Source organism: Lepidochelys olivacea, assembly GCF_965140295.1.
Source record: "Lepidochelys olivacea isolate rLepOli2 genome assembly, chromosome: 14".
NCBI classification, from domain to species: Eukaryota; Metazoa; Chordata; order Testudines; family Cheloniidae; genus Lepidochelys; species Lepidochelys olivacea.
In genome coordinates this window covers 135918-152421 of record NC_140424.1, presented here as the reverse complement: position 1 = coordinate 152421, position 16504 = coordinate 135918, and the positions used below count along the sequence as shown (strand labels likewise).

The window sequence follows — 16504 nt, the reverse complement described above, 5'->3', positions numbered from 1 at the left end:
CCTGCCTAAAGCTGCTTCTGATTTATAGAAGCTGACCTTTCCTGGAATTTCAAGGTTAGCCAATTTAGTACAGTGTGCTAGCTGTATCCCCATATACAAGAATCTTACACCATCTCAGTTTACTAAACATAATCTTCCCAATTCTTCCCAATGGGAGGCTGCCAGACTAGTAAGTAAAGCAACTGCAAGTATGCAAATACCACATAACACCTATTCCTGTAAAGCAACATGCAGGGCTGCCCATTGCACATTTTACATTAATTTTAACATTAGAGCTAAAAAGGACTGCCTGAACAGATATCAGATAACTACACCTACCCAGAGCATTCATCTATAATGCATAATTCTCCCATGAGAATGGATGGACGGTAAAGTAGAAATTACACCTACTGTGGCTCGTTTAATACAACGTTGTTTTCTATAGACTTCTGTACCTGTTTCTGCAAAGCCAATTCTCCTTCCACTTCTTGGAGTTTTCTCTCCAACTCCTGTTTCAGCTTCTTATACTCCTCACTGTGATGATCAATGTCAGAAACCTTAAAACTATAACAACACCAAACAAATGTATATGAAATGTGGTCAATTAAGAACTATTGATAGGTGCTTCTGAAAGGTTCTTCCAGCAACAATGCACTCATAGAAATATAACTTGCAAATATGTAATTTCTTAAACAAAAATGCATCTTAACTTTCTATTCACAATATAGAATTACAAAATAATTGTTTTAATTCTCTTACAAATAAGTAAATATTTAACAATTAATACATATTCAGATCAGAAGGGACCCTTATAATCATCTAATTCAAACTCCTACATAGGCTATAACTTGTGGTTGAGCTTCAGCATATTTTTTAGAAAGCTGTCTAATCCGTGCTAGACTACACTACAAAGCCAAAACAGCTATACCAGCAAAGTCTCCTAGTTGAGATGCAGACTATACCAGCAAAAAGAACTCTTTTGCCAGTATACTTAAACCACCTCCCCGAATGACATAAGCTATGCCATTGAAAGGGCTCTTTTGTCAATATAAGCAGTATCTACATGGGGGGATTTACCAGCATAGCTATGTCAGTTAGGAGTGATTTTTCACACTTTCTGACAGACATAGCTAGGCTGATAAAACTCTGTAGTGTAGACCTGGCCTAATGCGTAAAAGACTTCCAGGGACGGAGACTCCAACACATCCCGTGTAAGTTGTCCAATGATTAATTACTCTTATTGTTAGAAATTTGTGACGAGTTTCAAGTTTGAATTTGGCTAGCTTCAACTTCCAGACATTGGATCTCATTATGCCTTTGTCTGATAGGTTAAAGGGCCCTCTGGCATCAGATATCTTCTTCCTGTGTAGGTACTTATACAGCATGATCAAACCATTTCTGAACTTTCTCTTTGATAAATGAGACGGGGCATGCATGCCCTGCACGGGTTCAGCAGGGGTTAATCCTACTCTGCGGGTGGAGGAGGCCATGCCCCCTCGACCCTGCTGGGCATGCTCCAGCTGGAACCCAGGTATAAAAGGGAGCAGCTAACCTCAGTCAGGGCTGACTGCCAAGGAGGGAGGATGCACATTGCAGGCTCCAGTCCGGTAGCTGCTGAATCCTCAAATCGCGGGAGGCAGAGATGCAGAGACCCAGGCAGATACCCAGAGGCCTACAGACGCCCAAGGGAGGTTGGAGCCATCGGAAGCTACACACACCGAGGAACCCGGAGACCCCAGAGATGCCCAGACAACTGCTTCGAGAGACAGGGTAGGAAATGGCCCAGGGGAGGACAAGCCATTGGGCCAAGTGACGGCAGTGTGTTTTGATCAGATCCCCACTGACTCAGTGGCAAATACTCTCACCACTGACAGGACCCTGGGCTAGGACCCGGTGGAGCAGGGGGACCTGGGTCCCAGCAGCCACCTACCCCTAGGGGTCAGCCCACTTCTCTCTTTTGGGGCTGGGTGGTCTGATGGCCAATGGGGAGGGCAACTATATTGACTCTAGTTATTAGGCCATGCAGCCCGGTGGGAGAGGGCAACTATAGTGACTCTGGCCATTGGGCCACACAACCCTAAGGGAGAGGACAGCCATACTGACTTTGGTCTCTAGGTCGCACCACCCCAAGGCTAAGGGTGGATGGGTGGATTCAGCCTTGGGGCTATACCGACCCTGACCCAAGAGGGACATGCTTGCCCCACAACAATAAGCTAAATAGATGGAGCTTCTAAAGTCTGTCAGTGAAAGGCAGCTTTCCAGATCTTAACTCATTCTGGTGGATCTCTAATGAACCCCCTCAAATTTTCCGACATCCTTATTAAAGCACAATATTGCAGTAATGGTCTCATCAATATCATAAACAGAGGAAATATCACCTCTTTGGTCCTATTCGATATTCCTCTGATTATGCATCAAAGGATTACATAAAACCGTTAGCCATAGCATCACACTGGGGACTCATGTTCAGCTGGTCATTCACCAGAATCCCCAAGTGCTCTTCAGAGTCACTGCTCTCCAGGATACAGTTCCCCATGCTGTAACTATGACCTACATTCTTTGCTTCTACATGTATGACCTTGAATCTAGCTAAAATGCATGTTTTTTGTTTGTGCCCAACTTACAAACTGATTCAGGTGACTCCAAATAAGTTAGCTGTCCTCACCGTTATTTACCACTCCACCCATTTTTCTATCATCTGCAAACATAACAGCAATTGTTTTAGATTTTCTTCAGGTGGTTTTTGGATATTTCTGTTGTTTGTTCCTCATCCACCTCCTTTTTCTGATTTGGTGGTCTATAGTAGACCCCTATCATGATGTTGTGACGTTCCCCTGGTGTTACCCGGACTGGTGATCTGCTAGGTCACTCCAATCCTCGACTCTGGGAACCAGCCTTACCTTGCTCTGCTGTGAGAACCCCCATTTCTGGACTGTTCACACACAGCCTCTAGCATGTAAACTGCTTGGATTGTGCAACCGAATGATATTAGCCAATATCTCCAGTCCCAGACACAAATCTAGGAACCTCCGTCTTGCAGTGTCCAGTTATGCCCACTGGAGCAAGCTTATATGAGTTCGTCAATTTAACAAAGAAATTGATATGTACCAGGCTTGTTATCCCAAGGGGAGTCTCTGACATGCTTCAAACCAAACACACTGCTTCAGGGAGAATAAACAAATTTATTAACTGCAAAAGATAGATTTTAAGTGATTATAAGTCAAAGCACAAGTCAGATTTGGTCAAATGAAATCAAAGCAAAACACATTCTAAGCTGATATTAACACTTTCAGTGCCCTTACAAACTTAGATGCTTCTCACCACAGGCTGGCTGGTTGCCCTTTAGCCAGGCTCTCCTCTTTGATCAGCACTTCAGTCACTTGGTGGTGGTGTCTTTAGATGTAGGTGGGAGAGAGAGAGAGCATGGCCAACGTCTCTCCCTTTTATCATGCTTTTTCTTCCCTCTGGGCTGTAGAATCCCCATCATTGGAAATTTTTAAGGACACGGTGGTCAAACACCTGTCAGGGATGGTGTAGGTATACTTGGTCCTGTCTCAGCACAGTGGGCTTCACTTGATGACTTCTCAAGGTCCCTTTCAGCCATACATTTCTATGATTGTATTATTTAGCAGCAAAAAATACAGAGTATCATTAATTGAATTATGAAGGGAGCTTAGCTCTGTCTTTTTTTTGCCAAAAGATATCATGTTGATGAGAAATCAGCAGTACACGGTAATTTAATTTTAACTATAATTAATCATGTATAAATTTATGCATATATGTCTGGAGATCATCTTTATAATGGTTTTTCAGAAAAGAAAAACTTTTTTGCTGTGAGTTCCCCCTATAGCAAACATTTCTCTAACATTCTCCTGCAATGTTACCTGCTGGTAGGGACATCCTTATGCACAGGTGACTGAAGATCAGGCTATGAAAAAACAGAGATACTATTTGTCTCGCCGCCCACACAGACACACCAAAAAAAGAGTCAAGGTGATAATACAGAAGATTGGCAGCAGCAGGCTTCCTGGCTCAACCTCTGCGGGCAGCAGGATCTATAATATATCACTAAACTAGTGAGAAACTTAAATCACAAAGCTTAAAACTGTTACCTCAAAGTATTAAAAATAAGTACATTCCTACATGTAACAGTGTCTCCTTCTCCATCTCTTCCACCCAGCAAACAAGTCTGTTGCTAGTCAAGTGAGGGTCTCGCTCAGTGTGCATTTTTCTCTCCCTTTTAATTACAGAAAACAACTCTGTGTTATAGCTAAGGGTACGATTTGGTCACGGAAGTCACAGAATCTGTGACTTCAGCAAACCTCCATGACTTCAGCCCATGGCAGCTGGGAGCTGCAGGCTACCCTCACCTCCCCTGGTGGCCGGGAACTTCAGGGTACCCCTGCCACCTGGAATGGGAGGGTCCCCCACAGCTCCCCAGCAGCCATGGGTTTGGGGGTCCCCCACAGCTCCCCAGCTGGCACGGGCGGTGGGGGATCCCAGGCAGATCTTCAGCTGGCAGCAGCAGGGGAATCCTTCCCCAGTCCCCATGGGTGCCAGGGACCCCCGGAGCTCCCTAGTCCCCACAGACAGTGGGGGGAATCCCCTGGAGCTCCCCAGCCACTTCGGGCGGTGGTGGGGAATCGACCTGTAGCTCCCCAGGCTCCATGGGTGCTGGGGACCCCCGGAGCTCCTCAGCCACCACGGATGTGGGGAAAATCCCCCAGAACTCTCCAGTCCCTGCAGGCAACCCCCGCAGCTCCCAGCCACAGCAGGGCAGGGTGCTGGACCCTCCTCCCTCCCGCTATTTGTCATGGACATTTTTAGTAAAAGTCAGGGACAGGTCACGGCTTCTGTGAATTTTTGTTAATTACCCGTAACCTGTCTGTGACTTTTACTAAAAATGTCCATGACAAAATCGTATAACCTTAGTTATAGCAAAGCCAAGTTATTTGCTCTAGTGTTCCTTACATGATCTACTGAAAAACAGTTTTGAATGGCTCATCCTTCTTCCCCATTACTTACGCAACATGAAGAGCATAGGTCCCCCCTTCTTTAACCCATTAAATCAAACTCCAATATTGAGTCATTACTGTCTTTTTATTTCATTTAACTTGCCAATATCCAACTGCGGGCTGTTGGTCCAAGATTATAGGTACAATTTATCCCTATAGAAAGTATCTAAAAATGCAACAATTCTATAAAAAGCTATAAACCAGCTATCCAGTTATAGGCATCTTTCCAAGACCAATTGTGGGACTGTATGACAGACTGCTGGAAACCAAAAGCTGAGCCAGCATTCTGATCACTTAAACACCAATTTATTCCTCCAAACTCCAGGGTGGACCTGACTGTGCCTAATTAACAGATTAAAATGGACTGAGGAGGACTAAAGAGCTAATTAGCCCATTACCACAAAGGGTAGAAGGTGGCACAAGAAGGAAGTGATGAAGAGAGAGGCAAGCTAATGGAGCCAGAACCAAGAAGGATCTCTGGGTGAACAGCTTTCTTCCCTCGCCTGGGCAAAGGGCTGAGGAGAAACCTGATGCTGTAAATTATGTGGTGTATGGACCAACAAGGTCATTGGAAAAACCATGTACATAAACTACACAGTAGTGTTTAACAATGGAAGGTGTCCGAATAGTCTGTGTAGACAGAGCAGAAGATGGGCAGGGTCTCACTCTGTCACAGACTGCTACAAACAATCTTACTCCAAGTTTATAAGCCTCAGAACATTCACAGTTGTCTATTATTACTTATTAAAATTTTCTATTAATGAAAGAAAATCACCGACTCAAGTGACATTTTTAAAGTTAGTAATAATAATCCTGACCAAACTTACTAAAGGCCACATTTTTAAGCAGAGCCAAGTCCTTGGAGGATCCTTGATCTTTTGCACTGGAAACCAAGAACCAAGTGCAGTCAGACACTACTATTTATAAGTCAAAAACATGGCAACTTGCCATTTGAACTAGCTACTTGTTCCATTTCTTCAACAAGCACTTCTCATATTCAAATCTTCCACTAAGCAAGACACATTCAGATTCACAAAAACAATAAAGACCTTCAACATCCAACTAGATACTGTTGAGAAAAGTCAGTTATGGTGATCTAGTGTTGGAGCGATTGCATGAGTCTGTTCAAATAGTGATGGTTTTTATAAAAAATTTCTTTTAATCTAGTTTTAAGTAAAATTTAGTTAATGATTTTGTTTCTTAAAGCATATTTTATCATTTGTACTTTTCACGTATGTTTCACGCATCAGAGAGCACTTTTAACTATTTCAACTTTTAACTATTTTAGTTATTTCTATCTTCATCAGACAAATAAACATCAGTGAATAAACTTACTGAGAGGATGCTGTGGGAAGTTTTCTTGTCTGGAGCCTCTTATTACTCTCTCATTGTCTCAATATTAGAGAAACGTTTCAAAAGATTAGACTAATTAAAGGACTTTGATTACTGGAGGCTTCTCTCTGTCCTGTTAGATTTTAATAAGTTAAGACCATAAGTAACTGGGTCAGGCCAATGATACATCTAGCCCAGTATTCTGTCTTCCAATGGTGGATAGAAAGCTAGCTAGATTGTCGGGCTCAACAGTAGTGATCAACGGCTCAATGTCTAGTTGGCAGCCAGTATCAAGAGGAGTGCCCCAGAGGTCTGTGCCGGGCCCGGTTTTGTTCAACATCTTCATTAATGATCTGGATAATGGGATGGATTGCACCCTTAGCAAATTCGCAGATGACACTAAGCTGGGGGGAGAGGTAGATATGTGTAGGGGTAGGGTCCAGACTGACCTAGACAAATTGGAGGATTGGGCCAAAAGAAATCTGAGGTTCAAAAAGGACAAATGCAGAGTCCTGCACTTAGGATGGAAGAATCCCATGCGCTGCTACAGGCTGGGGACCGAATGGCTAAGCAGCAGTTCTGCAGAAAAGGACCTGGGGATTACAATGGATGAGAAGCTGGATATGAGTCAACAGTGTGCCCTTGTTACCAAGAAGGCTAACGGCATATTGGGCTGCATTAGTAGGAGCACTGCCAGCAGATCGAGGTAAGTGATTATTCCCTTCTATTCGGCACTGGTGAGGCCACATCTGGAGTACCGCGTCCAGTTTTGGGCCTCCCATTACAGAAAGGATGTAGACAAATTGGAGAGAGTCCAGCGGAGGGCAACAAAAATGACTAGGGGGCTGGGGCACATGACTTATGAGGAGAGACTGAGGGAACGAGGATTATTTAGCCTGCAGAAGAGAAGAATGAGGGGGGACTTGATAGCAGCCTTCAACTACCTGAAGGGGGAATCCAAAGAGGATGGAGCTAGGATGTTCTCTGTGGTGGCAGATGACAGTACAAGGAGCAATGGTCTCAAGTTGCAGTGCAGGAGGTTTAGGTTGGATATTAGGAAAAGCTATTTCACTAGGAGGGTGGTGAAGCACTGGAATGGGTTACCTAGGGAGTGGTGGAATCTCCATTCTTAGAGGTTTTTAAGGCCCAGCTTGACAAAGCCTTGGCGGGGATGATTTAGTTGGTGTTGGTCCTGCTTTGAGCAGGGGGTTGGACTAGATGACCTCCTGAGGTCTCTTCCAACCCTAATCTTCTATGATTCTATGAAAAGCCTTCCCTCTATCAACTCTGAAATCCACCTCTATGCCAACCTCCCTCCCACATCTTGCAGCTTTTGTCTTAGAGATATGGTGCACCATTTGAGAGCAACACTGGGGCTCCTCTAACTTAATGCCAGAGGTTTGGAAGTTCTCCACTAGAGAGTGAATACAGATGCTGTAAAGGTGACTTAAAGCTACCTTTGCAGACCCCAACTCTGTTCTTGTGCTAAGCATAGCTCAGCCAGAATGGAGCTTTTAATATGTTAAAATTTGTACATACCTTCCTTTTTAATGTGTTAAAGAAACTACTGCTTTATCAGATCCACAGACACTTATTTGGGAGGCTGAATGTCTACTTTTCCAAGATAGTAATGTACTATAATGAAAAATATCTCTTACCTGTGCAGCCGCTCCATCTCTAACTGATGTTCTTTAAGTTTTTGTTGATATTGGTACTGCAGAGCCTCTTGTTTCCGGGTTTCCTTGACAAGTGTTTGTTGCAGCTTATCCAGCTGTATCCTAAGATCACTAACTTCTGCCTGTTTAGCATTTTCAGCCATTTTCAAATGAGTAAACATGGCATCATAGCGCTCCAGCTCTCTGTCTCTCTCTTCCAGAACTCTCAGATTATAGGTGAAATCTTCTTTTAACCTGTTGAATTTTTTATGCATTTCTTGGAGCTGCTTTCTGGTATCCTGCAGCGTTGTCTTCTGAAAACAGAGTTGGCAAGCTTGTAGCTTTTCCCATTCTTGTTCTTTCCTCACAAGAAGTTCATTTAGTTCTTTCTTCATTTGTAACATTGTTGAGCCTAAGATAGAAGAAAGTTACTGATTGGAGCCTGATGAGTGACAAATGTCTCCTCTCCAAGCATTCGCTTCTCCACACTGCATCTATTGTACTGCATAATTAGTTACATGTCTTATGGACTTAAAGTAGACTTTAACTTTTTCTGAAATAGCAGATATTGGTCAGGCTAAGAGCAGGAAGCTATTTATCTTACATGACCCCCCCCACACACAATCTTTTAAATGTATTTATCCTCATAACACTTCAGTGAGATAGGTAAGTACTATTATCACCTATCAAGCAGATGGAAAACTGAGGCACAGGAGACTCAGAGACTTGCCCAATGGCACACGGGGAGCCTGTAATGAAGCAGGAAATTTAACTGAAGCGTCCTGAATCCCAGGATAGCACTCAAACCACTGGACCATTCTTCGTGTCTGGGTTCCACTTCATCCCTTCACCAATCTATTCTTTTCCTCCATTTTCTGTATGTTAACTGGGATTTCAAAAGTCCATTGGGATGAGAATAGTCCACAAGATACCAAAATCACTGGCTAGAAACTTAGGGGGAAGGTGTTTAAATTTAAATTCAGATTATGGGTGTCCAGCATTTTCCCACAAACTCCGTTAAAATTCCCGTGAAGGACAATTATGCAGGTGAGGGCCATGTTGCACAGGTGCAATACCCCTATACAGAGATTCTTTTCACAATGCCACACATCCCATCTTATCCATTTTTGCTTTTAAACTTCTTGGCCATGTCTACAGTAGGAAAAAAGATGTATTTTTAACATTAGTTAACTAACATGTTAAATTCCTACAGGTGTGTCTGTAACAACCTGGTCCAGTCTCCTTCTGAATGGACACATGTCTCTTGTGAGTGGACCCAACTGTTCAATCCCACGTGCTCCTAAACCACCACGTCTAGACAGAACCTAGTCACAATTCCTAGCTCTGGGTCTGTAAGGCATACTTCCAGGCCCAGACCCCTGGTCTGAGCCCTTCTTTGGGATATGGGATTCCACTGTTCAGAGGTCCCCAGGACCCAGAACCAGTGCCTCAGCCCTCCTAAGCCCCCCACATGATACCTCAGAGTTCCACAGTGGTTCTGAACACTTTGGGCTCCTAGTTTAACCCCTTCAGGGACAACGTGGTATGAAGGCAAGGAACACAAACTTAGCAAAGGAATTTCTTATCCACAGTCACTCTACTCTTAAAAAGCACTAGAGAGTTACAGTTACACTATAGTTTGATTTCTCTCCTCCTGCAAATCTGTCAGTATCTAGTATATGAGATCTAGTCAGTATCTCAGGCTATGCAGAGTCCCTCTCTTCTGCCTTCCTTTTCTCTTTCCAGCCTGGTCTTCTGGCATGTGGTACTAAATGATCTCCACTTCTCTAAGAGCACCCCCTCTTATATACAATCTCACTCCCACTAGCCATGTGCCCAGACTGAGGCTTGGTCTACACCTAAAACTTAGGTCAACCTAGCTATGTGGCTCAGTGGTGTCAAAAATTCAGACCCAAGAGACATAGTTAACCCAATCTATGCCACAGTATAGACACCATTAGGTCGATAGAAGAATTCTTCCATCAACTTAGCTACCGTGTCTCAAAGGGGTAGATTTTCCATCCCTTTCCATCCCTGTAGAAAGCATCCACACTACAGTGCTACAGCAGCCTGGCTGCAGCACTGCCACTGTTGTGCTTGTAGTGTAGACCAGTGGTCTCCAAATTTTTTTGATCTATCCCTATCAGTAAAAAAATGTTGAGCATGCACCCCCAAAATATGTATATTTATTTATGTATAAATTATATACATGTGCTACTGTACTAATACATTGTGTAAATTATAAAACATACACAAAAAATAGAAATTAAAAACGATGAGATAAAGATGAAATAAACAATATTTTTAAAATTTATTTATTAACGGTACAAAAAACCTTTTTGCTCTCACTAAAAAAAATTAATAATAATATTTTTAGTGAGAGCAATGCGGAAGAATTATGGTACTTCTTGTGTCTTGCTTACAACACTCCTGCTAATACATTCCAGAATGATGTTTGCATTTTTTGCAACTGCATTACACTGTTGACTCATATTTAGCTTGTAATCCACTATGACCCCCAGATCCCTTTCTGCAGTACTCCTTCCTCAGCAGTCATTTCCTATTTTGTATGTGTGCAACTGATTACTCCACTTAGGAAGGAATGCTTTGCATTTGTTCTTATTGAACTTCATCCTATTTTCTTCAGACAATTTCTCCAGTTTGTCCAGATGATTCTGAATTTTAATCTTATCCTCCAAAGCACTTGCAACCCCTTCCCGCTTAGTATGGTCTGCAAATTTCATAGTGTACTCTATGCCTTTATCTAAAACACTGATGAAGATATTGAACAGAACTGGACCCAAAACTGATCTGTATGGGACACCACTCAAAATGCCCTTCCAGCTTGACTCTGAATCATTGATAACTACTCTGGGCAGGGCCATCCCTAACCATATGCAAAGTATGCAGCTGCGTAGGGCACCAGGAAACCAAATTTATAAAATGCATGGGGAATGTCCACATTAGCCTTTGCAAACATGTTAAGTACCTTGATTTAACTGGCAATTTATTGACTTGGGGAGAGGGTAAAAAGTACAGTGGAAAAACAAAAGGCAGTTCTGGTTGACCACATAACACATGTTAGAACTATAATTTATGTCCACATTAGAACTGAAACATATGTTAAAAATACACCTTTTTTTTTTTTAGTAAAGATAAGGCCCTTGCGTTGATGTATAGAGGCAACAGTATTTTCTATTTCTAACAGTGCCCATTTTAAGATCTTCTTTTTAATTAACCTGTTACTTAATGGGACTGAGACAAGGTGGGTGAAATAATATCTTTTATTGGACCAACTTCTGTTGGTGGAAGACACAGAGACAAGCTTTTGAGCAACACAGAGCTCTTCTTCTTTATTGGACTGTTCTTCCTTATCCTTCTCCCATAAAATGTCAATTATAGTTTATGTTCCTAATACTTTTGGTCTCTGTGGCAGTTTTCACTGTCTGACTGTCTGACCTAGGGACTCATCAGCACCTGCTCAGTAATGACAATTTTCGGAGGAAGCTCTGTTTTTCTCTGATAAATCACATTGTGACCATTGTTAGAGGAATCAGTGGTCTGGATGGGTTTTTAAATTTGCTGTGGCTCAGTTTTGCCACTGTCATTGCTGTTTCCATTACTGGAAGAAAAATTAAATGGAATACTCTCTTCAACTTAAATTTGATGGTTGTGTATATATGGAGAAGGTGTTCACAATACTATAATATCTCTCTTTTTACTTTAGTAGGTAGAGATGGATACTTCCTACCAAAAGCAATATTACTGGGCATTTATGAGCAATGTTTCTTTTGTGCTACTTGTACCTATCAGACAACATTACAGAAAGGTCTGTTCCTTTTATATCTCCCTCTTACTCCTTTTAGCTGCTGCTGCTACTCCAAATGCATTTGGCTGTTAACACAGCCAAATGTTAAGTAAAATATTTCTAATGCAAAGGAACAAATGCCAAGTTTATACATAGAAGGTAACAATATTATCATTAGTTCAAAATCCATTAGTGGGCTGAACTATCTCAAAATATTTCAGACTTCACTGAACTGTTAAACAAAAGAGGCTTTTGTGCCAGCCCATAAACAAAGTGGTATCAAAACAGTTTCATAAGTGCTTTTAAAATAAAACCTCACACATGCTTCATTGGCTAAACTTGGCCATACAATCTTTAGACAAGACCTTTGTAACAGTCAGAAGGGAGCAAAAATTAAATCTTCCATCTTACTGCCACTCTATCACGTCCCTTAAATATCTATCAAACTGAAGTCACAATTTTTCAAAAGAAGGTTGAACAGCATGAAACTTAGAGTAAATCAATCTCTACTTTTATAGGATCTTCCATTTTACATTTAGAAAAAGTGTTAAATCTCACTCACACAAAATATTAACTGAAAATAGTAATTAACAGAAAAAATTGTCATTTCTTTTTGGGTTTGTTCTATTCCCTCAGTATTTCCTTGGTTTTGACGGGGGTGAGGAAAGCTTAAAAATACAGCACCTAATAATGGGAAGAAAGCATTTGCTTCTGAGAGCAGCAGTATTCACAATATGGAGTTACTAAAACTAGGACAGGTATTTATACAGTGTTGTGAAAACTGCTGCATTCTTTTATACAGCAGCTGGAACAACATCCTGGATGTCTCACAATCAAGCTTCAGTTCAGAGTACAGGGAAGAGACAGCCCGGGTGGCACCAAAAATTACTTCGTAATGGTCATGGATATAGGCAAGATTTCCATGTTCATACTGCAGGATGTATCTGCAACTTTTGATACAAGAAACAAAGTACTGCTAAACTTTCTGCATAACACAGCCAGGGTAAATCACAACATTACAATGGTCCCAATCACTTCTCTCCAGTTGAACCCAAAGAATAATGATGGGTAAGTGCTCCTCTTCCTCAAAGGCCCTATCATGAAGAATCTCACTAGGATCCATACTGAATATCTACATGAGACCACTTAGATTGTGAGATGCTCTGAGCTCAGCTGCCAACAATATGCTGATGACACTCAAATGTCTATCTCATTTGTCACCTGTCCAGTGACTCCCATTACTAAAAATATTACAATGCCTATAAAAGATCAGATGGCAGCTAGCTCAGACCAACCCAGACAAGACCAAGTGATACTGGCTGAAAGGGGGAAAAGCACTTTGAAGAACTAGCTAGAACTCTGCACACCTCTACCTTTCTGTCAAAGACAGACAGCCCCCTTTTGTCAGAATGGTTCAAAGCCTTGGGGTCCTGTTTGAATCATCACTAAAGCTTAGCTCACTAGGTAGCACTTGTGGCTAAAAACACCTTTTTTCCATCTCCAATGCACTAGGAAACTTTACCCCTACCTCGGATAAGAAGCTGGCCACAGTGATCAATGCATTTGTCACCTCCCAGACAAGATTACTGTACTTCAGTGTATCTAAAGCAGAATGTGAAAACAGTACAAAGCTCTAGCTTGGGCATGGGTAAACTTTTTGGCCTAAGGGCCACATCTGGGTGGGGAAATTGCGTTCAGGGCCATGAATGTAGGGCTGGGGCAGGGGGTGTGTGGGATGTGGGATGTGGGATGTACGAGGGGGCTCAGGGCAGGGGGTTGGGGTGCAGAAGGGGTGCAGCAGGGGGCTCACGGCAGGGGTTTGAGGTGCAGGAGGGGTGTGGCAGGGGGCTCAGTGCAGGGTGTTAGGGTGCAGGAGGGGTGTGGGGTGCTGCAGGGGGCTCAGGGCAGGGGGTTCGGGTGCAGGAGGGGTGCATGGTGTTCAAGGGGGCTCAGGGCAGGGGGTTGGGATGCAGGAGGGGTGTGGGGTGCAGCAGGGGGCTCAGGGCAGGGGGTTGGGGTGCGGGGGGCAGGGGGGGTTCGGGGTGTGGGCTCCGGCCTGGTGCCACTTACCTTGAGCGGCTCTGGGGTGGCAACGGCACACAGCGGGACTAAGGCAGGCTCCCTGCCTGCCCTGGCCCTGCACTGCACCGCTCCCGGAAGCAGCCGGCACCACATCCCTGTGGCCCCGGGGGGTGGGGGGAGGGCTCCGCGCGCTGCCCTCACCTGCGGGTACCTCCCCCAAAGCTCCCATTGGCCACGGTTCCCCATTCCTGGCCAATGGGACCTGCGGGGGGCGGTGTCTGCAGGCAAGGGCAGCGCGCGGAGCCCTCCTCCCCACTCCCTACCCCCCTGCCAGGGGCCACAGGGATGTGGTGCCGGCCGCTTTCAGGAGCGGCGCGGGGCCCGTGGCACCACAGGGGTGGCAATCCCGTGGGCCAGATCCAAAGCCCTGAAGGGATGTAGTTTGCCTACCCCTGCTCTAGCTGATACAAAGAGTGGCTGCCTGAGTCCTCCATTGTTTAGGCTGTCATGAGCACATCAAGACCGTACTTCAGTCCTCCACTGGTTCCCCATTCAGTTCCACTACCACTTTAAGGGCTTTGTCCCAATCTCAAAACAGGGAGTTAAATACCAGCTACATGCATGTAAAGAATGCATTTCAATCTATGAACTGCTAAAACATATGTCTTTCTTTGAGTCAACATATACCACAAAGCCCAAAACAAAGAACATGAGAGCCAAGGATGAAGTATTCTCAGTTGAGAGGATTCAGCTATGGAACACCAGAAGAGATTATGTTAATCCAAAATCTGATCCTTTTTATGAACTACTACAAAAACTAGTAGATTACTTCAAGAAACTCCGATGCACGCTGAAGAAGGCTGTCCACGCAAACTTCTCTGAGATTCTTCCTGTCCCACAAGTAAAGGAAGTCAGAAGATTCTGGAAGCGAATGGCAACCTAGATAAGTACTAAAGTAAAGGTTTAGTGAAACATAGCCCCTTCCCTCAGTTGACGTTGGATCAATGTAGTTTGACTGGCCTCCAACTCAGTAGAAGGGAGAGCAGTCTCCTTGAGGACAGGCTGGCTAGAGTCGTCAGGAGGGGATTAAACTAGTATCAAATGGGGAGGGTAAAATGAGGAAAGAAATGAGCACTTAACACTAAATTGAGATCATAGAATCATAGAATATTAGGGTTGAAAGAGACCTCGGGAGATCATCTAGTCCAATCCCCTGCTCCAAGCAGGACCAACACCAACTAAGTCATCCCAGCCAGGGCTTTGTCAAGCTGGGCCTTAAAAACCTCTAAGGATGGAGATTCCACCACTCCCTAGGTAACCCATTCCAAGTGCTTCACCACCCTCCTAGTGAAAGGCTGTTTCCTAATATCCAACGTAGACCTCCCCCACTGCAACTTGAGATCATTGCTTCTTGTTCTGTCATCTGCCACCACAGAGAACAGCCTAGCTCCATCCTCTTTAGAACCCCCCTTCAGGTAATTGAAGGCTGCTATCAAATCCCCCCTCACTCTTCTCTTCTGCAGACTAAGAGATGTTGAGAACAAATTAATCAAGAAACCAAAGAACATGAAAAGAATAAATTCTTTAATAATCTATACACTAATGGTAGGAGCCTGGTTAACATATAAGAGGAACTGGAATTGCTGATCTATGAGCATAAATTCAATCTAGTTGATATTACTGAAACCTGACGGGATGATTCACACCATTGGAATGTTAAAATCAATGGTTATCAGGTATTTAGGAAGGATCAAGTGGACATAAGGAGAGGGAGAGTGGCACTCTACATCAAAAATGGCATTAGCTATTTCCAAGTCACAGATAACACAGAAAAAAATTATCTTAAATCCTTATGGATCAATGTCCTAACAGATAATGCACAAAATGGAGTACTAATTGTTCTGCTACAGACTACCAAACCATACTAGGGAACACAATGCCCTCTTTGTACCTATCTATAATGGGTAGGGGGGAAAACTATGCTAATGGAGGTCTTCAATTTGAGTGACATATGATACAGGTTTCATGCTGCCAGTACTAAAACATCCTTGGAATTTCTAAATAGTATAGATGACCATTTTCTAACTCAAAAACTGTTGCAAACAACACGGTTGAATTCCCTGTTAGACCTTGTCCTAACAGATGAAGAGGAACTGATCACAGAACTAAAAGTTAATGATAGTAGGTACAAGGCTCTCCATAACTTACAATGTTTAATCAAAATGGGATTTTTTTGCTAACATGCATATGCTTTAGAAATTAGTTTGGGTATGTTCTATACTACACAGGAAATCAAACTAGATGATTACAACCGTCACAGGGCTCCCTACTGGGATAGCAGGACGCACACCAATGACAAGGCACCCTGGTGGGATGACAGGGAGCAGCAGATGGGGTACGCGTGGGGTGCCGAGTGCCCCGGTTCGATGGGGAGGAGATGAGGAGGCGCGGGTGACCGAGCAACCCGGTGGGATATGGGGTGCGGAAGGGGACGACGACGCGCGCGGGTGACTGGGCGCCCCGACTCGCTGGAGGGGACGCGCGGGTGACTGGCCGCCCAGGCTCGATGGAAACTCACGAGTTGCTCTCGAAGCGGCGGCGGGTCTCTGCTGAGCAGGCCCCGTCTCCATGGGAACCGTAGCTGCAGCTGGTGCTCCAGGAACAAGCCTCCCCAGGGAACGCGGGCCCCAACC

General features: G+C 43.8%; 1 protein-coding gene across 1 annotated transcript in view; it reads right to left on the bottom strand.

Moving 5' to 3' along the window:
* The window catches only part of FASN (fatty acid synthase), a 230353-nt gene extending 213849 nt beyond the window's left edge, over positions 1 to 16504 (bottom strand). The window contains 3 exon segments of the mRNA XM_084646886.1: positions 435 to 543; positions 7985 to 8393; positions 16390 to 16504. Coding sequence (XP_084503012.1) covers positions 435 to 543; positions 7985 to 8393; positions 16390 to 16441 — 570 coding nt within the window. The 5' untranslated portion in view covers positions 16442 to 16504.